We start from the raw sequence: 23,875 nt of genomic DNA on the forward strand, positions 1-23,875 counted from the left end.
TCCACTTATAGATCCACTACCTTGTTTTCCCATTCTTCCCCCTTTCTCAAGTCGGGGTTGTCTGTCTTGTTAGTCCCCAAAACCCGGACGAGGTCCCCATCCTGTCCTTCCATCCCTATGTCACATGGACCTGTTTCAGATCCTTAGAAAATATATTCTTCTAAATATCGAGAAATATGCTCATGATTTCAGAAAATGTGTGTCAGACATCAGCCAAAGAAAGTAGATAGAAACCCACCGCAGCCTGTGCAGGCACAGTTGGGCTGTGTCCTAATTGGGTCTTGCAGTGTAGGGCTTTGGGAGCTGTTCTTGCTGTATTCCGGTCTCATCAGAAAAAGTCCAGAATGAAACGCTACAGTCAGACTGATTTAACTGGGTTTTGTAGCCAGTGGGGCCGTTTTCGGTGGATCACTATGAGCTCACATGAAGGTTTTCCAGGAAAGAAGAAGTAAACCTAGACAAGAATCTCTTACCTGCTTGCCAAAGTATTGCTTAATGTCCTCTGCAGCAACTGTTCTGCTCCTTTGTGTCTCTTCTGCTGTTGAATGGAATATCAGGAACGGTAGTCATATGACGCTAGACTATGCCGCAAAGCACATGACATCAAAATAGTTTTTTTGGGAATATTTTTCTGTGAAACCGGCATCGCTGTGCCTCAGACTGCCTCATCTCCAAAACGACACTCTCTGTCAGGCCGAGATTCTCTCCTGGGCTTCCCAGAATGTACCACAGTCGCCCCGTTTCTGGGCCACCGTGTGTGCGTAGAGACAGCGGAAATAACCCCGATGGTTTCTATGCCAGCGTGTTATGGTTTCGCTGCCAGGTCTGCTGTCCGCTTTTTTTGTTTTTCCCCCCTCGTCTTTTCACGGTCACCTTGAATTTGCCATCGTCTGGGCCTCTGCGTCAGTAGAGGTTGTGTGATGTTATGCAGGGGGTTTAAAGCCTTGCTGAGGATGAGAGAAGTGAGAAAACGTAAGCAAGTGTTAACTAGTTTACGTTCTGCAGTGTAAATGCCTCCAAGTCTGTACAATTCTTTGGGACAGATTAGTGCTGAATGCTCAGTCACCTTTCAGTAAGAAAAAAGTCTGTGCTTCATATAACATCTTTTCAGGTTTTTCCACAAAACATTGGCCACCAGTGTGTGTTGCTTATTTGGTACCTTAATCTTCCCCTCTTTCTAAGAAACCACTGTTAGACAGGTACCAGGTGATGACACCTGAAGGCTCATTCTTAGCCAGCTGATGTATGATCTACGGAATTTTCCTCCAAGCAGCAGTTAAAACTGCAAGGGCTGCTTCAAGTGGAAGATATATTAGTGACCTGAATTCAGGCACTTGCACAATGGCAGCAATCGCAGTCTCTGTATTGCAGTGGGACTGGTGATGCTAGTTGGATACTCAGGAAGCGAAATCCTGAGTGCTTTGGGAAGGACTAGTACAAAAACGAATAAAATTTTAATTGAACCTTAAGGAATGATTTTGGATCTCTGGTAGCACATAAGCCCAGTAGTACAGGGGATCGGAGGGGACCTTGCATGAGCATGCATTTCATGGAAAACAAAGCTGTTTACGTTGCTATTAAAAGGGGTCTCCCTAGGAGAGATGCGAGTCCAATAAGGCAGAAGCCAAGACTGCAGTCAGACCCTCGCAGGGCCCCTGGCTCAAGTCACCGCTGCTGTGCACTTGCAAGAAACTAATTAGGGCTGGTTTGTGGCATGAAAATTATTCAGATTTTGGGAAATATTAGGTCATTGAAAGGATGTGGGAAGAGAGCCTGGAGGAATGCCAGTGTATTTTCAGATGCAGTCGGGGTCTCTTGCCCACCCAGCCTGACGGGTGAAGTATGTGCTGAGCGGCCGCACCGTGGTTGCATTGGGGGTTGCGGTGTTTAAGACCCGCATAATCATAGCGTAAATGTTCATAAATCTGCCGTCTCTGAGCTCTAGATGCATTTGATCAAGTGAAATTCATTAAATTATCACCCGACCGCCTCCTTGCTTTTATACACCAGTGAGCTTGTAATGGGTAGATATATGCAGAAATTGCCTGTAAGTTTATTTTACACTTTTTAGTTCCTAAATGAGTGCAGGAATAAAGGTTGTGTGTTTGGCTCTGTTGACGGAGCCCCCCTGGTCCCTCAGGAACCCCAGACTCTCCTGACACAGCATTCTTTGTCCTTTGTTGCTAAAGGTGTTTTTAAGTGGATGGAGCCATTCTTCAGAAAGGCAGAGCAGTGTAGAGGACACCTTCTCCCTGGAGGGCACTTGAGTAGCCATGTTTTGGTAGATCCGGGCAGCAGGAGGAGTTCAATTAAGAGTGAGCCCTCCTCCATACTTCCTGGTGTGTCTGCTGCATCCTGAACATGTACTCTGTGCATAGCATAGGTCCTCTGAGGTCACTTTGTTGGGAACATCTCCCTGCTCTTCAAAACAGTAACTCATGTGGCTGCAACTCGGCTAAGCAATCAAAGGGGTAAGACGCATGTTTCGAGTAATTCTGAATGCCATGTAGTTGTTGACTCAAGACTAATTGATTACAGATTCTCAGAAACAGTCGCCCTCTTGAGATTTCCACACACTACACTATCTAGAGTTTAAGGTGATTGGGTGTGTTGGGCAAAAAGCAACCAATCAGGTGCTGTTCTGTGACTGAACGCACATTGCTAATGAGGGAGGTCAGAGAAGAATGGGCAGACTCGTTAAAGCTAACGACAAAAATAACATTAGTTTGCAGAAAGGCATCTCAGAACGTGCAAATCCTGAACTGGTTCTGGAGGCAAAGGTATATCAAATAAAGTGGTCTGTGAGTGTGTATCAAATACCTTGAAATTTGTGTCTCTCAAAAATTTGCATGGTCTATGGAAAACCTATTGTCTCCTTGTCCCTTTCATTCTATAGCTGGTGAGACATCCGTTCTTTGGAAAGGAATTTGTTTTTAATGACTCCTATGAATAAAGATGAAATCTCCGTACAACTCGGGCTGACGTTCATAAATATTCACAGGTTTATATAAATTATATTGGGAGTTTGGATAAAAAAAAAGGATGGAGGACAAACGACAGCAGCTTATTGCCAAATCACAAAGGTTACCATTGACGACAGAGATAAAACTGTAAAGATCATACCAAGTGGTGAGTCTGTAATGGTATATATACTGAGTGATTTGTCTATGGACTCTGATTATTAAAGAGATCTTGCTTTGTCTGATGTGACTGCAGACAATTAGAACTCTGCCATGGTCCTTGTGGTGACTTTTGCTTCCTGCACTGTTGGAGTCTGGCTACATGTGGATTTCCTGTAAGTGATGTCATGGATTGGGGTTTCAGTTATAGTAGAGTGTGAGCAGCGGTCTGCCTCCCCATGGTGCCTCGGCCATTGTTCTTGTGTTACAGAGATTCGGCTAGATATGAAGGCTTTGATGTCCTTGTCATAAAAGTGCAAATGTAGATTATTCTCACCACTAAAGTACCATAGTGCTTGCCTAGTGGGAAGCAAGATGCAAGATGCAGCATAACCGATTTTCCGAAGAAGTTGAGACAAGTCTGCCACTTACGGCAATGAGTAGTGAAGAGGTGAAAATTTCTTCCAGCTTATTCACATGTATTATTTCAGGCTAAATATAATTGAGTCAGGAGGCTGAGCCCACAGGTGCTCTCATGCTTGTTCATTGTGGGAGAATCGCCCGATTCTGTCAAAGGGCACTCGAGATTTGATTCTTCTGCCTTTTCCTCTGCGTGCTTCTTGATGGATCCAGCTATGGCTGGGATGAGATCTTGGGTGGGTGCGGGAGGTGTTAGGGAAGCGCAGAACTGACTCAGAGCTCCTGGACACATTGTTCAGCTCCTTGTGATTTCTTGGATGTTTCATTCCTTGTTTTTTTGGCATGTAGCTTTTGTCAGCGTAGGTCTTGCCCCATAGTACTTAGCGGAGCGGTTGGGATGGGGTAGGGGATGACGTACAGCTAACCTCATTGGTCTCCTCTGCCTTCCAGTAGGGGGTGGCACCCGGACGCAACACCCCTCTCAGTCTGCCTCAGCGTCCACCGAGGCGGGTCCAGGGGGAGCACATGAGGAGGCCGAGCCAGGGGACCCGCGCCCTGAATCAGACCACAGGCAGCCCTGCAGCCAGAGCCGAGTGCGAGCTCCAAGGCAAGATAGCGGAGGAAGAAGCAGCATCTGTGTCACCCGACCTGCAGGCATGGTAACGTGTGCAAGTAGCAGGGTCACACTCTCTGTGTGTGTGTGTGTGTGTGTGTGTGTGTGTGTGTGTGTGTGTGTGTGTAAAATGCATGCATGGTTGCATTGTTTTCTATGCGTGAATTGTTCTGTGTGTGTGCTCGTGTATGTGCTCTTGTGGGGGCGTGTATGTGTGAGCATGTGTGTCCACACGTGTTTGCATGGGCGTATACTTGTGTGTGTGTTCACTCAGGCTCTCTCTCGCGCGGGCCCCCTCTCTCTCGCGCGGGCCCCCTCTCTCTCGCCCGGGCCGCCGCGCACGCGCACCCTCGCAGTGGGTGAGGCAGAGCCCAGCTGGTGGTGAAGCCCTGTGCCGACTCCCCAAAGGAAGCTTTGCCTCTGATGGATGGTCCTGCCCTCTGAGCTGACAGTGCACACATGATTAAAGCGGGTGTGGGGGGGCGCTTGTCATTAATCTTCCCTAACGAGCACACTTCCCGTGTGCTCCAGACAGATGGGGCTGACCCTGAGTCCCGTACGGAGTGCACTCTCTCTCACAGCTTCGCGCATCCATGACACCAGAGGATCCAGATGACTCCGCATGCTGACGTCCCTAAAGTTTGCTCTAGTCACCATTCTGACCTTGGCGATTTGGCTTCCTGTCTGGATTTTTCTCACCCGTAGCTTTGAATAGAAATCCTCTTCTACTCAGCTTTGAGTTTTCCAGACCATTATAACTAGGCCAGCCTTTATCATTTCAGCCCCCTCTATAAAGATCTAAGTCCTCAGTTTACGTTCCCACCTGTACCACAGGATTCCAGGCCCCAGACCATGAGCGAGAACATTATCCAAGCATGCACTCTGCATCAATCCATACTCCAAAAAGACTTTGCACTATCGCCTGAGCTCCTGCTGTCCGTGTGACTATGAGGGCACTGCCCAGCTTACACGACTCATCAAAATCCAGTTCCCGCTCTCATGGCCATTATCCTGTCTCACCCAGAATAGCCAGGGACTGGGGTCTGTTGGTTACTGATGCTGATGAGTTACATTTCCAGTTATTAATTCAGCAGCTGCTCTTTTCCAAAGTCAGCCTGAAACATTACTGAGGAGTTTAACTAACAAGTTAACCAGCACAGATGCATGCGGGCCAGTGCTGTGGCGTGGTAGGCTGACTTGCGTTTGAGTTGCATGTTTGTGTAGGCGCAGCCGCAGCTTCCAGGCTGCCTTGTATTGAATCATTCGTCACTGTAATTCACTGTAATATAGGCTGCTGCCTTTCTCACAAACTGTGCTTTATGTGGCAACTAAATGAGTCTCGATGATGAGGGAATTTTTAAGAGTGCAGCGTTGTGGGAAAAGTGAGGAATGTTGTCGGATAGACGTTAGTCTGCTGCATAGAGTAGTAAGAAGCCGCCATCTATTCCATCTATTTCCCTTTCGCGCTTATCCAGTAGGAGGTCGTGGCGAGGCCACGCTCGCAGGAATACTGCAGACTGTTTGGAGACGACAGTCCACCTAACTGCATGATCTTGGGCTGCGGGTGCAGGACCTGCAGGAAACCTACACAGATGCAGGGAGGGCATACAGTTTGTGTGTGATGCGTGTTTGTGTGACCATGCTTCCTGGCTTAAGGCCGTTTCTCTGCCTGCCCCCAACCCAGAGGTCCATCCGGTCTTTTGCAAATGACGACCGTCATGTCATGGCCAAGCATTCAGCGATCTACCCGTCATCAGAGGTGCTGGAGGCCGTGCAGACGCTGGTGTCCACCGTCGAGTGTGCCCTCAAGCAGGTGTCCGACTGGATGGATGGCCTGGACCGGGAGGACGCCCCATCCGCAGACTCTGGGGAGAGCAGCACTACGTAAGGCCCCCACTGAGGGTGTTGGGAATATCCCAGTCTCCCTGGCTTTAAACCTGTAATTGGATGGGAAGGAATTAAGCCTGGGAAATGTGTACTGTGGAGTCTCAATGGGATCTGGTCCTGCTCGGCAATTGCGGGTTGGATTTTTAGCTTATAATTCTGTAATATGTAACATTAAACTCAGAAGAAAAGCATAAAATCCTTGCAAATCGAGGTCTGTGGGCTACCCACACTAGCTAAGAAGTCTGACCCACCCAATTATATTTTGTTATAAACTGGCCTGACTATATCAACCCTTAAGGACTGTCCTGCTGAATTATTTTATTAAGTATCCTCATACCTTCCTTGACTGGAGACCAGGTAATTTGAATACAATGCAGTTAAAATTGTGGTATTTTACAAGTAATTTTTTAATGTTAAATTGCCTGCATTTCTTCACTTTTTAGTTTTACTATCTGTTTCAACCAATCGTCATATTTTACCAGGGTATTTCAGCACTGAAAGGAGATTTAATTTTAACTGGACAGCAGCGAACATTGTTTATGGCTGCAGGTCCCGTTTGGCTCAGTGGTTTATGGTATGTCTTCCAAAGCAGGGAGCAGAACAGCAGGGTTCTCTGCGGGGTGACGCGGGTTGGACTGCTGGCCAAGGGGCTTCTCATCAGGAACGACATAGACCTGGAGCTGGTGCTGATGTGTCGTCAAAAGCCCACGGAGAGCTTGCTGCACAGGGTCTCTGACAACCTGCCTCTTCAGATCCAGGTTAGTGTCAGCAAAGTTAAACTTGGCTATGACCTTGATACTCCTTGACATTATGTGTGTGTGTGTATATATACACATAAATTCCATGCAGAGGGATTATATTCTGTCTGGAGGTTGGATGCTCGTAATCCCTGTCATGCATTTCTTTGGCAGAACCTGACGGAAGACCAGTACGAGGTGGACTGCTGCACCCCAGAAGCCTGTGTCCGTGTGCACAGGTCCTGGGAGCCTCAGCTCACCCTGAAGGTCACCCTCACGTCGGCACAGTTGAGAGACAGTCAGCACCAGGATGAAGGTATCAATGGTGCCACCTTCTCCCTTTAGGAGCTGAATCCCAGCCTGCAGCTTTCCCGTTACGAGTCCAGTAAAATATGTGTATGGATGACTAATTTGCATACTAAAACTGACAATTCTTGGCAGATTCCATAAAAAACATATGCAGATTTATTGCAAACACAAACAGCAATTTCAAAGACCCTGCGTCGTATTGGTGTAAATTCACACACACTTACTGCAACTTACTATACAAAGCAAATATTGGCCAGTGTGTTGGTCAGTTATGTTTTATTTACAATTAAACTGCTTACTTGAATGCATAACCTGCCTGGCTGTATAGACCTTTAAATGGGCATAATGTGTGGGGAGAGTGTCTGTGAGTGCCTGGTTATTAAGATGCATCCCACCCGCGCGCTGTGGCAGAAGCCTCTCAGTGAGAGCAGTGTCCTGCTTGTCCTCACCCTTCCAGCAGAGAACGTCGAGCTGGAGGATCCGCCTGACTTGCTGGACCAGCAGAGGTGCCTGCTTGCTCTGGCAGCCCTGCGACACGCCAAATGGTTCCAGGTTGGATGGCTTTTCTTTGCCTCGCCGTTCCCGCGGCCCCTTCTCACCCGAGGGTCGCTCATCTGATGCCGAGGGTGCGGTGTGCTCTGTTCAGGTCGCCGGTTCAGTGGGTAGTCTTTCTGGGTAGAGTGGTTGCAGTACGTGATGGTTCTTCAGGACTATTTAAGCTGCTTGACCTTTGATTGACCTTCAGATTGTCTTTGAGGAAAACTTAGAATTAAAACTCCAGACCTAGCATTAAATGTTTACCGTGATTCTTATTTATTTCTTCACCTTTTGTACTGTTCTTTCCATCACCTTCCGTTTGTTTACACAAACGGGCCATTGAGCCTAATGATACTGTAAGGAAGAAGGCGCATTGGTCCAAGTAGGCTTGAGCTGTCATTTCACCCCTTGCCTTCTCTGTGTTGGTTCTCCCTCCCTAGGCCAGAGTCACTGGGCTGCAGTCTTGCCTTATCGTGCTTCGGATTCTCAGAGACCTCTGCAGCAGGGTCACCGCCTGGGAGCCCCTGAAAGGATGGGTGAGTGGAACCTGTTTCCTGCTGTCTCTGCCAAAGGGGAGATGCGGGGTCTGTTGCTGGAATGGCCTGAATAAATTGACTGCTTGTCAATATGTTGCAGCCCCTGGAATTGATTTGTGAGAAAGCCATAGCCACGTGCAGCCGGCCCCTGGGTGCAGGAGAGGCTCTGCGGAGAGTCATGGAGTGCGTGGCCTCTGGAATCCTTCTCCCGGGTATGTGCCGGGATACAATACGTGATGGATGCACATGTGGCTGCTGCCTGAAGTGCATTATGAGGGAAGTGTAGCACGACGTGACCTTTGGCTGGCTGATGGCCAAAATAGGACGTCATTTGAGACCCATTCAAGTGTCCTTTGAACTGATCTTTAAGATCAAGGGTTTTTCTCAATACCAAGAATGTGAAGATTGTACTTGTGGTCTTCACAAAGCCAGTTCTGCTAGCTTGCCTCCCAAGGACGAACTTGGGCCTCAATGAATCAAGGGATTGGTCTCGTTCGGCGAGGATGCAACCTATGTATCCTAGATATTTGGGGCGGGATAAGAACGACATCCAGGGATTTTTTACCATCCTCTATACTTCTGTTTTTGAGTATTGGTACTGGTCTTTGGCAGTGGAAGATAATGTAAAATGGGTGAAGGAGAACACAAGTGCAGTCAAATATGCATTTTGAGAAAAACCTAAGTCTGCCTTGATCTTGCATTTCTGCTCCAGCCCAGCACAATAGGCTGCTATTAGCTAGAAGAGTTTGCATCTTTAACTAAAATGTTGTTCAATGGCTGCCATTTGTTTGGGTGATTGAGTGTCAGTGATACGAACTGACAGATTAGGTATCCCAAAAATTTGAGGATTAAGATTTCAAAGCTTGATGTGAAATAATATTCCTTTGTTGGGGTGTGAGCATTAGGTATTTTTGTGAATCCTATGCTACCCCTGGTTAAAAATGGTATAGCCCTTTCCCAGTCTGAATCACTGATTCAGTGATTCAAGTGATGACTATAGTTAATAAATCATCTGTGTATCTTGATGGATGATTGTTTTGATGGACTTCCAAGGTGGACCAGGACTGCACGACCCCTGTGAGAAGGAGCCGACAGACGTGCTGTCAGACATGACAGCTGAGCAGGCCGAGGCTCTCACCTGCAGCTCCCAGGTAAGGAGAGGATTCACGTGTGCTGTGATTCAGTGTTGCCCAACTATGCACTATACCTGGGTTTAGGAGGCACACAGAGTGTCATGCGATATTCAGTATTGAATCGAATGTGCAGCCCACTGGAACCTAAAGGTTGTCTTAAGTCAGGAAACATCCTCACTCATGTAAACGAACTTGCCCACAGTACAGCTGAAAGACATGAGCCAAAATGCATGGGTCCAAGTGACCTTCAGCTGGAGGTGTCGCTAAGTAATCACTGTGGAAAATTCTATACACATGATAGCCCCCTGGAGATGTGTCTACACTGCTGCGTCCGCGTGAGTGCACCTTAGCTTATTTACCCCCTTCGCTCTTCATCTATACGTTTCCACAGCTGAGATCATATCAGGCAGGGTGGGGCTGGTTGCTAAGTAAACTCTGTGTGAGCTCCCGGTAATTGTGTGGGGCTGCCTTGTTTACTGCAGGGATCTCATTTCTGCACAGCCCCCCCCAGCTTTGCTCTTGATTGCACATGTGTTCACAAGAGAAAGGTGTGGTAGCTGTCAGCACCAGTTCCTGCAGCAGTCTTTCCCATTTACACTTTCATTCAGCTGCTCAGAAGGTACATTTATCCATTCTGCTGGAACAAATCGAGTAAAATGCCTTACTTATTTAGATCAGAGCCCCTTGCAGGATTTCAGTCCGAAGCCGTCGGGAGTTAGACCCTGGATGAGTCCCAGGCTGATTGCCTCAATCTATGCTAATTCCCAGCACGCCTTGCGACTGCTGGCCTTTGGGCGGATCCACAAGTTGCTGGAGATGGACCCGCTGCCCTCAAGCAGACCCTTGCAGAAGCACTCTGGTCTGGATAAAGAAGGTGTGTGTGTTTGTTTACTCAAGGGGGCCAAATGTCCCCACAATGTGATAAAAACCTGCTAGTATGATGTTGTGGGGATCATTTGTTCAGTCCCCACAAAGGGGAATTCTATTTTATAAAAATCAAAAAACTAAACTTCTGTTTTCTGTGGTTACTTATGGTTAAGGTTAGGGCTGGGTAGGGTTAAGGTTGCCATTGTTGGGAATAGGGTTTTGCAGACACCTTCGGAGTCAGTCATTCCCTTGCGACTTTTTGCTCTTTCCAGGACTGGGACTGAAGAGACCCCATGAGGATGGATCCATGGACGACAGAGACCTGCTCAAGAAGATGAAGTGCAACCTAAGGAAGTGTAAGAAGCTCTGTGGCCTCGAGTGGGTTGGTGTGGCTCCTAATCCCAAGCCTGATCATTTGGTCAATGAAGCCCCAGAGATCCAAACACCTTAATGCCTAATGTATCTCACCTAAAATGGGTCATCTTTCTTCATACTTCTGTATATAATAATACAAGCATCCACCCATCTTGTATCCACTTACTTTTGTATGGGCCACGGGAATGATAATAATAATGTTAATGTGTTATAAATGAGATGTTTTGAGGTACAGGGCTAGAGAAAAACAGCCAGATTCATTTATTCTGTTTTCCTTGACTTTAAGGGTCTTGGTAAAACATTATCTGTTTTTTTTTTTATCATCCTGCCCCAAATCTGTGAACAAAGCACTGCAGATATGCTAGTGTGTGTCACGTTATAGTTTGATGCACTGCGCCATTTCCAACACAGTAGCTTTTTCATTTTTCTGCATCTGTTTTGCAAGCTAATTGTTCGCTAGCAATAAAATCTGTAATGGCAGATTATTTATTGCATTTTTTTTTTGTGGGTCTCTGGGCGTTGCTGGTTTGCCCGGGGTCCTTGGGCCGCCCATGCAGGATGCTTCTGATGAGCTCTGTCTTAATTATGTGCGATGAAGACATTTAGTAAGCAGCGATCTGCCATTATCCTGACACTGGTTTAATGAGCTCTTTTGTCAAATAAAATAGCTGAAAGGCGTCGTCGAGGACTTGAGGAATGTGAAGGAAACACTGCGTTTGGCTGGTATTCGGCTAAAGCTTGTACCAGCTGTCCTCTCAGAGGAAATGTCCTACTCACTAGTGGGTTTGTCTCTCGCCCTCCAGTTCTTGACAATAAAGCAATAGACACCAACCAGCCAATGAACGCCCTGATGCGACTGAACCAAATTCAGCCTGGCCTGCAGTACAAGCTGCTCTCCCAGTCAGGCCCGGTCCATGCCCCGGTCTTCACCATGTCCGTCGACGTGGACGGCACCGTCTACGAAGCCTCAGGATCCTCCAAGAAGGTGGCGAAGCTGCGAGTGGCAGTGAAGGTACTAGTGGGTTAAACAGGAAGTGAAAGGTCTCTTGGGACATTCAAAGGTCAAATGGTGAGATTTCAGTGTCCTGAGTTGTCTTGCGGGAGGCTAGATGTTCAGCATTATGGACTTCAGAATGGTGCTCTGCAGACGGGTGGATTCTGCCCTGAATATACATAGACTACAAAATCCAAATTGCATCTTTTAAAATGAATTTTAGCAAAAATCTCAGCTACTGCTCCCTACCGGATTTGGGGCTCGTTTGTGTCAGAAACATGCTTTGATTTCCTGGGTTTTCGCCTGTACTTTGTAATCCAGCTGTCCTGTATTACGCATGTAATGTTGGGTGAAACCACAGCAGATGCATTCTGACCCGATTTCTGTATAGCAGCACCCAGCTGTGTTATCACTGGGGTGTCCGCGGTTATATTTGTGGTTTTTCCAAATAAGGAAATGACATTTTTCTGAATTTATGGAATTCGGGGTCTTTTTGTTTTTTTTTATCTATTGAGAGTCGATGAATTTTCACCGGCACGAACTGTTCAGGTTCTGCAGGCAATGGGATACCCGACCGGCTTTGCTACAGACCTGGACCCCCTGAGCGCTGACGAAAAGTCGGACGGCGAGGGCAAGGCTGACGCCACGTCTCCGTACCCCAGCAATAACCGCTCTGGCTCCTTCACGGACAGCTCGAACACGCTGGAGGTAGCCAAACGCAGCCCCCGCTTGGGATCGGCGGCTCATGTCACGCACACATGAATTTTCACCGCGCGCTCCATTCCCGAATCTTACAGATCGACTGGGGAAACGCTAACTCCTTATTACCAGTTCTTTTTCTCTGGGAATTTTTTGTTTGCATAGATGTAATCCAGGAATTAGACAGACTTTGACAGTGCGTATTGTATATAAATTTCCTGCCGTACCTAGGGGAACGTAATCCTCAGAAAAACACCCATCTGCCAGTAGCCTTGGCTCACAGGCTGTTGCCAGAACATAGAGGCCCAATTATTTTGTTGCTCCTTCGCATCAAGAACTTAATGGAAGTTTTTTTATAGTATTTTTTTTCTCAGCTATATAATTGACTACTACAGTGTTGGATAAACAGGCTATTGAACTGACAGTCTGCATAGTGATTGTACTTAGAGCATTTTATTATGAGAAATATGGGAAAGCGAAGATTTTTTTTTTTCCCTCGCAGACTGACGTCATGTACCATGAGTGTTTTTACACAGAGTTATGATGTTTTTCATCTCTGATAAGTGTTTAGGTTTTCAAACAGCCATCCCTGGTAACTCTTCTAACATACCTAGCTTGAGGCTTTCCTCGGATCACGTAGGTCTTTCTCCAGAAGCTCAGTAAACTGTACAGCTTGTACACCAGGACGCAGGTCATCTTCAACCACACACACACACTCTGTCGATGGCAGGTCCGAACTCAGGGTCCCATCCTGACGTCCAGCGGGAAGAACCCCATCATGGAGCTGAATGAGAAGCGTCGGGGGCTGAAGTACGATTTGATATCGGAGAGCGGGGGCAGCCATGATAAGCGCTTTGTCATGGAGGTGAGTCTCAGTAACTTAGGCAAGTAGAAATCTTCCTTGCCGGGTGGACAAGTAACTGTTGTGTGCTTTGCACCTATATATGCATTGCCTTGCAAAAGTATTGAACCCCCACTGAAAATAATCAGGTTTGTCTGAATTACAAATAATGCGAACACGTCTCGCAGTAAATTTCAAAGTCAAAATCAATTATTCCTCAGCAAATCTTATAAGGAAAATCAAAAACTGCCACTTCAATTAATATTTGCTGCAATAACAGCTGTAAGTATTTTGGGGTAAGTAGCTACCAGCTTTTATTACTCTTCAGGGGTCATTTTTTTCCCATTGTTCATGGCAGACTTACTCCAAGCCCTTCAGCTTGTTAACAGCAGTTTTGAATGAAAGCCACAGGTTTCTCGGGGATTTAGATCAGGGGTCTGTTTCCCAAAAGCTCCTGTTACCAGCTTACATAATTGGACTCATTCAGTTGCATGGTTCTAACTATGTAGGTTGCTACCGTAATGCTTTTGGGAAACACACCCCCAGACTTTTAAGTGGCCCTTTCAGAACATTCAGCTTTTTGTTTTTTAATCACTCCTGTATTGCTTTAACCTTGTGCTTAGGATCATTGTCCTGCTGTAAGATTAACTTTCCCCGAGCTTCAATTTTTTTGCAGTTTGAAGCCGGTTTTCTTGTAATATCTTCCTGTGTTTTTCTCCATCCGTTCTCCCTTCGATTTTGACAAATCGGTCAGTTCCTGAAGATGAAAAGCATTCCCATAGCATGATGCTGCCACCACAACTCACTATGAGGATAGTGTTCATTGAGGCATAGGCTACGTTATGTTTGCATGACACATACAGTAGTGCTTTGCATTTTCGCCAAAATCTCTATCTTGGTCTCATCGGCCAATGAAATCTTCACTGATATTTTACAGTAGCTGGGTCATTCTCATACTTTCTGGTAAACTCTAGATGTGCTTTCATGTAGCTCTCCTGATTAAGGTCTTCATTCCTACTGTACATGGGCAGCAGTATGCTGTATGCTCTTGACGTGCTTGACTGGTGCACCTTCACGCCATTCTCAGTCATTGAACGCTGTAGCTCCTTCTGAGTGACTGTTGGCCTCATTTTGGCTCCGCCCACCTGGCTCCGCCCACCTGTCTCCGCTTCGTGTCGCTGCTTTGAGGGATTGCAGTTTTGACGTAGCTTCCACTTTCTCTGTAATGATCCGACAGTGTTTACTGGGATGTCCAACCTTTTGGATATTTTTTTGTACATTATTCATTTAGTCTATCTCTGCCATTCTAATAATGCTGTTGAATCTTTATTTTCACCCCTTTTCTTTACACTGACAGTCCTGGCAATGATAATGAAACTGAGGGGGGAGGCGGGGCTTATCATTGGTAGAGGCCAGTTGTAAAACTATTTTGTCTTTGGTAAGGCATTCTATAGTCTTTCATCTGGGGCTTCCAGAGCAAGGGGGCTTAATACTTATGCAAGCGACATTTGTCTGTCTTGATTTTCTTTGAAAGATTTGCTGGAAAATAATTGATTTTGACAGAAAATTTACTGTGAGATGTGTATGCATTATTTGTAATTCAGGCATATTTGGTCATTTTTAATGGGGGGGCACTTTTGAAAGGCACTGTATATGTAGCTATGGGGCCAAGTAACAGTTACATAATATAGACTATATATAGATTGGTCTAGTGTGTGTGTGCGCGAGCGAGCGGGTATACCTATCCTTATTGGGGACACAATGTCCCCATAACGTGATAAATATCCGTTTGTTTTCCCTTATGGGTCCCATAAGAGAGAACTCCATTTTTTTTTTAAATTGGTGACTGCTATGAAAAAGTAAAAAATGCAAAAACTCTTGCATTTTGCTTGGTTATGGTTATGATAGGGTGGGGGTTAAGGTTGTCATAGTTAGCGTTAGCATTTTCCCTATAGAAGTGAATGAGCAGGCCCCATAAGGATAGGTATATACCCTGTGTGTGTGTGTGTGTGTGTGTGTGTGTGTGTGTGTGTGTGTTTACATAGATCACATTTGAGGACCATATTGTCCCCAAAGTGTAGTAAAACCTGAAATTTCCCTACTTTTGGGGACATCTCTTGAGGTCTCCATTTGGATAACCTCAGTTTTATAAAAATCTGTGAATGCAATCAAAAAAGTTAAAATTCCAAAGGTCTTATATTTAGGTTGGTTAGTTATGGTTAAGGTTAGGGCTGGGTAGGGGTTAAGGATTAGGGTTTTCCCATAGAAATTGTCTGCCCCCCTCCCTCCGGTCCAGGTTGAGGTGGACGGGCAGAGGTTCCGAGGAGCTGGACCCAATAAGAAGGTGGCGAAGGCCAGTGCCGCCCTGGCTGCTCTGGACAAGCTGTTCTCAGGGCCCAACGCCTCCGCCAACAGGAAGAAGAAAGTGCTCCCCCAGGTGTGTCAATTGCTGGGGCCCACTGACCACTCCCCAGGGGTCATTAGCCCCCCCCCCATAAAACAAGGCAGTCATACCCTGGACTTCAGAGCCACAGATTTTGCTTTTCATTGTAGCTCTACATTAACATAATTACTTGTATGGAAAATCAGCTCACCTTGTTTCCCAGCTGTCAGTCAGGTTGTAATTAATATCTGTATCAAATCCTTTGGGGATGGCCACTCCTGCATTAAAGGAGATTCTCAGTTAAATGTACTGTATAATGAACAGGGATAGATAACTATATTATAGAAGAAGCCTATATTGTGTTATAACCTTTAACCTGTGTTCTGGTCAGCATTAATTTCTCAGAAGCTACTTCACATACAGGCAAGGAACATGTCCTGCCCCTGTGTGATTCTGCATTACCATAATTCCATGCAGAAGCCAAACCGCTAACGTCCTCCAGTGAAGGAATATTCATAAGCACCTGTCTTCTGTGAGGGCTCACCTGCGTGAACGGGGTAGCGTTCTGTCCGTGAGGGTTGAGCTGAGCTGAAGATGGGCCTTTGCGGCAGAAGTCCGCGGTACTCGCCTGACCCGTCACACGTTTGAAGTGTGTGTGTCACCCTAGGCAAAGGGAACCCCCGTTGGCACAATAATGACTGCTGCTGCCCAGGCAAGCAGGGGCCAGGCCAGGGGGGCGCTGGCGAGAGGCGCTCTGCTGGGCACGGCCACGGCCCCGGGATACATCGCCGCAGGTACCTGTGCGTATGTCCTGAGAATTGCCTCATGAAGCTTTTTGGGGGGTGTGTTTTGGTTTAAGTTCCAGGGGGATGTCAGATTTTAAAGAAAGGTAGCTTAAGTAGCAAAAATTGTACATATTGTGTGTAAGTTTGAATAGCAGTAAGATGTTTCCTTGTGTGCCCACAGCGTATGGAGCTCCGTACGGATACAGCAGCGCTCCTGCAGTGCCGGCTCCTGCGTATGGTATGTACACACTCTACCTCCCCATTTCACCTTCACAGACACCCTATGGCAGTGGTTCCCAGTTCGGTCCTCGGGGATGAACAGGCACTTCACGTTTCTGGAAGTTGTTAGGGAGTAAAAATGTGGACTGTCTGGCAGGGAGCTCGGAGGGAGCAAAAACATGGACTGTCCAGCAGTAGGCCCTCGAAGATTGGGAATTGGGATTGGGAAACATTGTGCTATGGGTCACAACCCCCCCCCCCCCCACCCCCCAACAGTAGCCCAATATGTGATTTACAGACCAATCATCTCGTTCAACTGAAAATGGATCTCTGTGCTTTATGAGGCAATCATCCTCTCAATGACTCAATGAAGACACAGCATAGCTACAGAAAGAGCTGGACCACGGTGCGAGCATGTAGAGGACAGGCTGCAGTGAGATGGCACTGTACGTCCCAGACAGAGGCGTGATGTTTCGGTAAATCCCATAAGTGAATTCTGAATAGGAGTGAATGTAAAGTACCCTATAGACATTTATGATGGTCGTTATTGCCGTAAGGACCTGTCCCACTACGCAGAGTCCCACACCTGCCGCTAATGGCTTCTTAGTGAGTAACCGCAGCGCAGATTTTGCCGAGAACTTCTGCCTTGTTTTGCCTCCCTGTGATTTTTCAGCAAGTTTGTGGGACGACAGGCCAGTAAGACACGTACCTGACACTAAAGTCACAAGGTGATTTAATACATATTCAGCCGCACAAAGTAGGAAATACAACCTTCCCAGAAGCAGTAGGGAGATTCTGCCCATTTCTGTGCTAGGATCTAATTTTAAATAGGCAAAAATTCACTAGTGTTCAGCTGGAATTCACTGTTTTTTTTATTATTATTTATATCTGGCTTTTAATGCGAGAGGCGCATTGTGTCATCTGTTTGTTAGTCATATTGATGTGTCGCTGAGCGTAAGGTACATATCAGAGCGCTGTATCAGAGCGCTGTATCAGAGCGCAGTATCAGAGCGCAGTATCAGAGCGCTGTATCAGAGCGCTGTATCAGAGCGCTGTATCAGAGCGCTGTATCAGAGCGCTGTATCAGAGCGCTGTATCAGAGCGCTGTATCAGAGCGCAGTATCAGAGCGCTGTATCAGAGCGCAGTATCAGAGCGCTGTATCAGAGCGCTGTATCAGAGCACTGCACTTTGCATCAGATACTCACCCCGTCCCTCTCATTCCCACTGCCAGCTCTTACCCCGCCCTTTTTGTCATGCTGTCCACCTTTGGTCCTCTTCCATACTGTCAGCAAGCTCCGTGCCCCAGACATTGGGCCGGACGGAGCTGCTCCCTGCTGGCCGCTCATTTCTCTGGCTTCCCCCTTCCCCTGTAGGTCTACCCAAAGGAATGCTCCTGCTGCCCGTGGTGAAAATGCCTACGTACCCTGTCCCCCACTACTCCTTCTTTTAGCGGGGGGCTCCACAAGGCAGTTTTTTTTTTTTTTTTGTCGTTTTTATTTTTTAAGGAAATATATTTTCTTTCCAGCCCAACACTGGAAGCTCCAGCCACATGTAAGTTGAATTGACCCATTTTTTTTTTTTTTTTTTTTTTTTAAAAACACTTCCATTGAAGTTTTACCAGCAGAGCGGCTGGTCCCACTTGCGTACTTGAAGGATTGTACTGTGAAATGTTACCTCAGACTTTGAGTGTACGTGAAACCAGCTCTGTATTTTATTTTATTTTTGTGTCGGGGGGGGGGACAAACTTCATGTAATTTGGCAGGTACAGACTGCAATGCTGTATAGAGTCACATGTATGAAAATTGGATGTATGCACCAGGAATAAATAATACAGTTTCTCTTTGAATTTACTGTTTGATTTCTAAGTTATGGCCCATAGCGAAATGTACTGATGCGCTAGTAAGAATCTGCATAGCTTACAGTGGCCTAAAGGATTTGTGGTGCTTTGTACATTAAGTGGGAGGTTGCATACAAGGGTTGGTGCTGGTGTGTACACAAGCTATTAATAAAGGTTTCTGAAACCTTGTCACGTGACCCTTGTCAGTATATTATCTTATACTGCTGTATATTGTTAGGATGCCCTGTCCTCTTTTAGCGATCCGGCTCCATCCCAATGACCTGATCGCTAAGCAAAAAGGTTGCTAAGTGAAAATCGCGGTAGCCTAGGTGTGACCGCCACTGTGCTTCGCGCTGGGAGGATCGCTAGTTGCTGCCGTCTCATTCAGATAAAGTTCTCTTACAGCTTTGCCAGCCTGACTCCGACTCCAGCATGCATGTTGCCGGGCATAGAAAATTTAGTCGTAAATCCATGCGTCATTCGGAAATGAATTATTTTCTGACTGTCATATTTGTGAATGGTCGCTAAACAAGGAGAAGGTATATAATGGAGTGTGTTCCCCTCTTTCTGGTGATCCGTTTCCCTCCTACCGTCCAAAAACACATGGTTTGGGTGAATGGGTGTCTCTCTCACCTGTAGTGTGTGATTGTGTGTATCAGAGTCAATCCTGCGATGGCCTGGCATCCCATTCAGGGTGTACCCCAGCCTTATACCCTATCCTGCCTGGGATAGGCCACAAAAATACTGTGACCTTGCAATATGGATGGATATTGTAAATTGATATATATACCTATATAATGTCATACTGTTATTCTTTATATTTTATTAATTCCCCATGACCCTGGGATGGGTGGGTGGATGGATGGATGGATCTCAATGAAATCATAGGATTTACTGTATGCCATCCCAGTGTTATAGTGTCTTAAATGCCTTTCTTGCTTTTAACCGACAGCTAAAAATGATGAAATGATTTTCCACCCTCCTAGTGTAAGCGACGTACTTCTCAATAGATCCCTGCTGCCCGTGTCTCAGCATCAATCTGAGGTTCTGATGGTTCACTGAAGCAGAACGGGCTACACTGTGCGACCACAAGGCATGTACAAGGTGTGAATAAGAGGAACATTCAGGGGCAACTTCCTAAGAACAACATAAGAGTGTCTTTAATCCCAGATATTTGTGTGGAATTTCTTGGATAGACTGATGTCAACGTTGAAGAGTCCGTCTTATTATGTAGACATTAGATGCCCATGTACAGCAACAGCAATTACATAAGCATTTTCTCCCTAACTTAAGGAGCAGGAATGTTGCTGCTCTCTTATTCGTCCCAAAGCCAATCATTATGTATGGATAGTGCAGGGCTGGGGATGACAAGCTGGGCTCTGTGGAGTTTGAATGGGTTGAGAGACCCCGGGAGTCCGGCATAGGGTGAGTCCTGCCCCATGCCTTATGGGAAAGGTCCTGTTTCATAGAATCTCGTACTGGTTTCTCAGTTTTTCTTGTATAGATAAGAATGTTTCTTGAACTTCCTGGAAATCCATGGATAAGTGCTCTCAGTGGCACTCCCACAATGCAGTGCCTGATGATATATGTTGTAGATGTTAAGAAATAATTGAATGTTCTTAGAATTCATGGATTCGGTGAATGAAATGTCTGTCGTGGAGCTGCCTTGATGTGTCATACTCCGTGGAGTCTCTGGAATTTATGGAATGTCTGAAAGTATGATGGAAGCTGGGAGGCAGCTTGTACGTTAAAAGCGGCACAGGAAGTGCAAAAGTACTCTGTGTTTTCTTTATGTTGTTTATATGCAGTGGCACACACACCCTTGTGCAAATTAATTGAAACAAGTGCAACAAAGCAGCATTTCAATATATAATATGACCTCCTCAGTTTCTTAGTAGCATTTAGATGCAATTTGGCATAGAATCCAACATTCTGAGCAGTCTTTGATGATCCTGCAGACCCAGTACAATACTGGAATTAACACCCGAATAGGCTTATCTTTTGTGGAACGGTCCAATCCACGATGGCTCTGTTTGCAGATTGCCCACAGATTCTCTATAGGGTTTCAATCGAGAGTTTCCAGGTCAGTCAAGTACCTCGATTTTTTTTTTTTTTTTTTTTTTTCTTGTTGATGAAACTCCTCCCCATTTTTGACATATGGCGCAGAGCTAGATCATGCTGAAAGATGCCTGACCTGCCAGGAAATGTAACAATAATGAAATTTCCTGCATGTGATGTTATAACCCCAACACATTGAAGAAGTGACTAATGAAGGCATTCTTGGCTTTCTGGAATGAAACTGAAGGGTGTAGGTGTCAGAATGTCACGCACTAGCATAACCTTAATGCTGAATTGTAATGTAGTCCATAATGCAGTACATACTGTATACTTACCTACTTATTTGTCTATCTGTGTGGCTGTCTACTTTTCTATCTATGTGCATGTCTACCTACACATACAGATTTAGACTCGGCACAAGACCAGTGAGCCACAGTCTAACACTCAATTATAGCATTTCTAATATGGTAAACTGACAGTTTTCCCATTGCTTATTGAATAAGCAAAGTGACAAGACGTCTTCCTCCTGTCCCTGCCAGGCACACAGGGCATACCTGGGGGCTACATACTGTAAGTAAGGCTCACTCCATTCACCACTATTATTACATGTAAACGATAGAAAATCAGAGGGACTTGGAAATTTTGTGTGTTATTAGGTCGTCTTGATTTTATATGATGATAAACATGCATCACTGAACCTAGATTATTCACCTGATCTCGTGCTATGCTGAGTGTCATGCTTAGTTGTTGGCTATTTTTTTCGCTGTCTGGTGTCGTGGCTCACAGGCATCGTGGTCTTGCACCTTCAGCTTTGGTTCCAATCCTGTTTCCATTTTGTGTGGGTGGAGTTAGCATGTTCTCCCTGTGCACTGTTAGGATTACTGGCATCTTTCTGTAGCCGGTAGTGCATGCATGTGCTCTGAGAAGGGCTGGCATTCCCATCCAGGGTGTCTCCCAGGCTTGTGCCCTGTGCTGCCTGGGACAGGCTCCAGGATCCACAACCTGTGACCTTTACCAGGAGACGGGGTGATAAACGTAACATTAACGATATATTTGACAAACCATGCAATATATAGATCCGTGATCACATTTGGTTTTTGAGAGCCTTGTGTTGCTTTAGAGTGCTTGTGAGAACTTTGATCTCCCGGTCATGACGTTTTGTAGGCTTCATATTGAAAATGTTTATGAGGAAGAGCAGCAGCTGATGCACTTTTGCGCCCTCTAGTGCACTGATGGTGCTTATGCAGCTGACATACTCTGGCCCAATCTGCAAACATCCCTGACGGCTTCTGGCATTAATCGGTCAGGCTTATTTTCTGTTTGGCCCCCTGGTTGGAGCCATGGTGCAGGATTGTGGGGCTGGACACGTTAGAGTATCAGAGGTCACCCATTTCCCTTTGTTCACGTCGTTCCCGCAGCCCTCTGCTACTCGGCTCCCCGCTCAGCATATTGATGCTATTGTTTGTGTGGTGTAAGATGACACCCCCACCCCCCCACCCCCTGAGCATCAGGCACCATGCTTTAGGGAAGTATTGTCTTCCTCTGAGACCATAAATAAACCAGACATCTTAAGTCTCCTGTGACGGCTGACGGGGCTTTGTGAAAAATCACTTTTGGTTTGAGGTCGAAGAGAAAGATTCACATGAAGGATAAAAGGGCTAAAGTTCAGGAATTGGTGAGGAAACAGACTAGTTATGAACATTTCTGGGGCACAGCAGTGCGTAATAGAGCATCGATTCCTGTTTCTTGGGCCAGCCTGAGTCGTATCTTGGAAAGATTTGCCTACTGCAGAACTTACCCGTTTGACTCTGTGTACCAGAGTAAACAGCCACATTGTTTGTGTGCTTGGTGTCAGACTTCCGTCAGAGACGGAGGCCACTTTCTCGCTCTCCTCGGCCGCGTTTTTCCCGTCACGTGTGGATGTAGCCCTCTCCGCACTCCCTGTCCGCGGGAATGGCGCCCATCCCGGAGCTTCTCGTTAAATAAATAAAGACAGACCGCTGTGTGCAGATGAATGATTGATGAAAAATTAAGGAGCAGTGAGCTACGGAGAATCCGCCGGCCCGGTCTAATCTGCAGGGCGGGTTAATGGCCCATTCCTTCTCCGGAGACTTTACCAGCCGTCCTGCAGCTACTCCTTTCATTTCCCCGGGTCACAGCACAGACAGCAGGTGTCTGACTCCCACATGCGGTGCTCACCCACACACCCACACACACACACACACACACACACACACACACACACTCCCGTCTGCCTGACCGCTCTTTGGACCAGGGGCAGATCTTCAAGCAGACAGGTCGACTCGAACAATCTGCGCGTGATGGACCGGCTCTGACCCATTCTTGGCTGATTCCTCATCGGGAAACTTAATTTTCAGCTCCCCTTCAGAACCAAGGAGGGAAACCAGAGGATAATTGGCAGCTTCACACGCAACATTCCCCAGTGTGCTGGATTGGAATACCTCAGCTGCACAGCATAGCCTATTTATAATCCCATGGTTGTAGATATCACAATGTCAGCATGGAGAGCTTCTCATCCACATCTGATTGTGTCTAGGTGGCCGTCATACCCTTTATAAAGCAAGGATGCGTGTTGCCATTTCCTATCTGAACAATCCACCCTTCCTCTGCTGAAAAGTGGCTGTCATCTCTGTTCTTGCCCCAAAACAGGAAACCGGAGTATTACTGAAGACATCACCGAACCTCAATACACAACTAAAGCATCTTCATACCCTGTCATTACACTGACACCATCATCGGCTTAGTTACTTTATAGCCATAGTTTATGATGTGTCATTGATCAACTGTAATTCCTTGTTTATTGTATGCGCCTGGCCTTTATACTCGTAAATATAAACAAATGCATCCATCTGCCAGCCACTTATCGCTTGAAGCTGGTGCAGGACACAAGACTGAGGTTCCCTGGACAAGATGCCAGTTCATTGCACAGCATATTGACTCAAATTACAATTGAGAGCAATTTTAGAGATACCATTTAGCTGAACTACATGTCTTTGGACTATGGGAGGAGCTCTGTGCAACAGAAGACAACATTCACACTCGCCAGACGGAGTGAAGGTGGGAATCAAACCTCGGTGCTGTATGGCTACTGTGGCGGCCATTTTATAAAGAACGTGATGCTCAACCAAAGGTACTCCAGTACTCCAGCATCTGAGGTTCAACACAAGAACCCAGTAACATTTTGATCACGTGCTCACGTGTTTACAGACGTACGACGAAGGTGCAGACGTGTCCGCATGCTCACGGGCACGCCTGGATGGGTCTGCTGCAGCTTCACTGACCTGTCCCCAGCAGCGAGTCCCCACACTATCGCAGACATCTGACAGGAAGCTGTGATGATTACTCCTGTGCGGAATGGGAAGCCTCGAATCGTTCATGGGCCAAACACCTACATGGACCTTTTGATTATCTGTTAGCCTACAAAACGCCCTCACCAAGAAAGAGGACTTCGCCTCTCTTCTAATTACAGAATAAAAAGCAATCAAGCATACATGTCAACTATGT

At 46.4% G+C, this 23,875-nt stretch overlaps 1 protein-coding gene across 5 annotated transcripts in view; it reads left to right on the forward strand.

Annotated features, from left to right (window-relative positions):
• The window catches only part of LOC125724945 (spermatid perinuclear RNA-binding protein-like), a 33,384-nt gene extending 14,904 nt beyond the window's left edge, over positions 1-18,480 (forward strand). For 2 of the 5 annotated variants that reach the window (XM_049001459.1, XM_049001467.1), the window contains exons 2-18: positions 3,990-4,198; positions 5,837-6,036; positions 6,629-6,797; positions 6,951-7,092; positions 7,543-7,637; positions 8,063-8,158; positions 8,259-8,370; positions 9,212-9,309; positions 10,060-10,165; positions 10,431-10,514; positions 11,337-11,545; positions 12,077-12,235; positions 12,957-13,091; positions 15,364-15,504; positions 16,118-16,244; positions 16,417-16,473; positions 16,799-17,810. In XM_049001459.1, the coding sequence (XP_048857416.1) occupies positions 4,196-4,198; positions 5,837-6,036; positions 6,629-6,797; positions 6,951-7,092; positions 7,543-7,637; positions 8,063-8,158; positions 8,259-8,370; positions 9,212-9,309; positions 10,060-10,165; positions 10,431-10,514; positions 11,337-11,545; positions 12,077-12,235; positions 12,957-13,091; positions 15,364-15,504; positions 16,118-16,244; positions 16,417-16,473; positions 16,799-16,923 (2,058 nt within the window). In that variant the 5' untranslated portion in view covers positions 3,990-4,195 and the 3' untranslated portion in view covers positions 16,924-17,810. The other 3 variants (XM_049001455.1, XM_049001439.1, XM_049001445.1) reach the window with 3 other exon arrangements.
• Positions 18,481-23,875: the final 5,395 nt, after the last annotated feature.

This window comes from Brienomyrus brachyistius, chromosome 2 (assembly GCF_023856365.1).
Source record: "Brienomyrus brachyistius isolate T26 chromosome 2, BBRACH_0.4, whole genome shotgun sequence".
NCBI classification, from domain to species: domain Eukaryota; kingdom Metazoa; phylum Chordata; class Actinopteri; order Osteoglossiformes; family Mormyridae; genus Brienomyrus; species Brienomyrus brachyistius.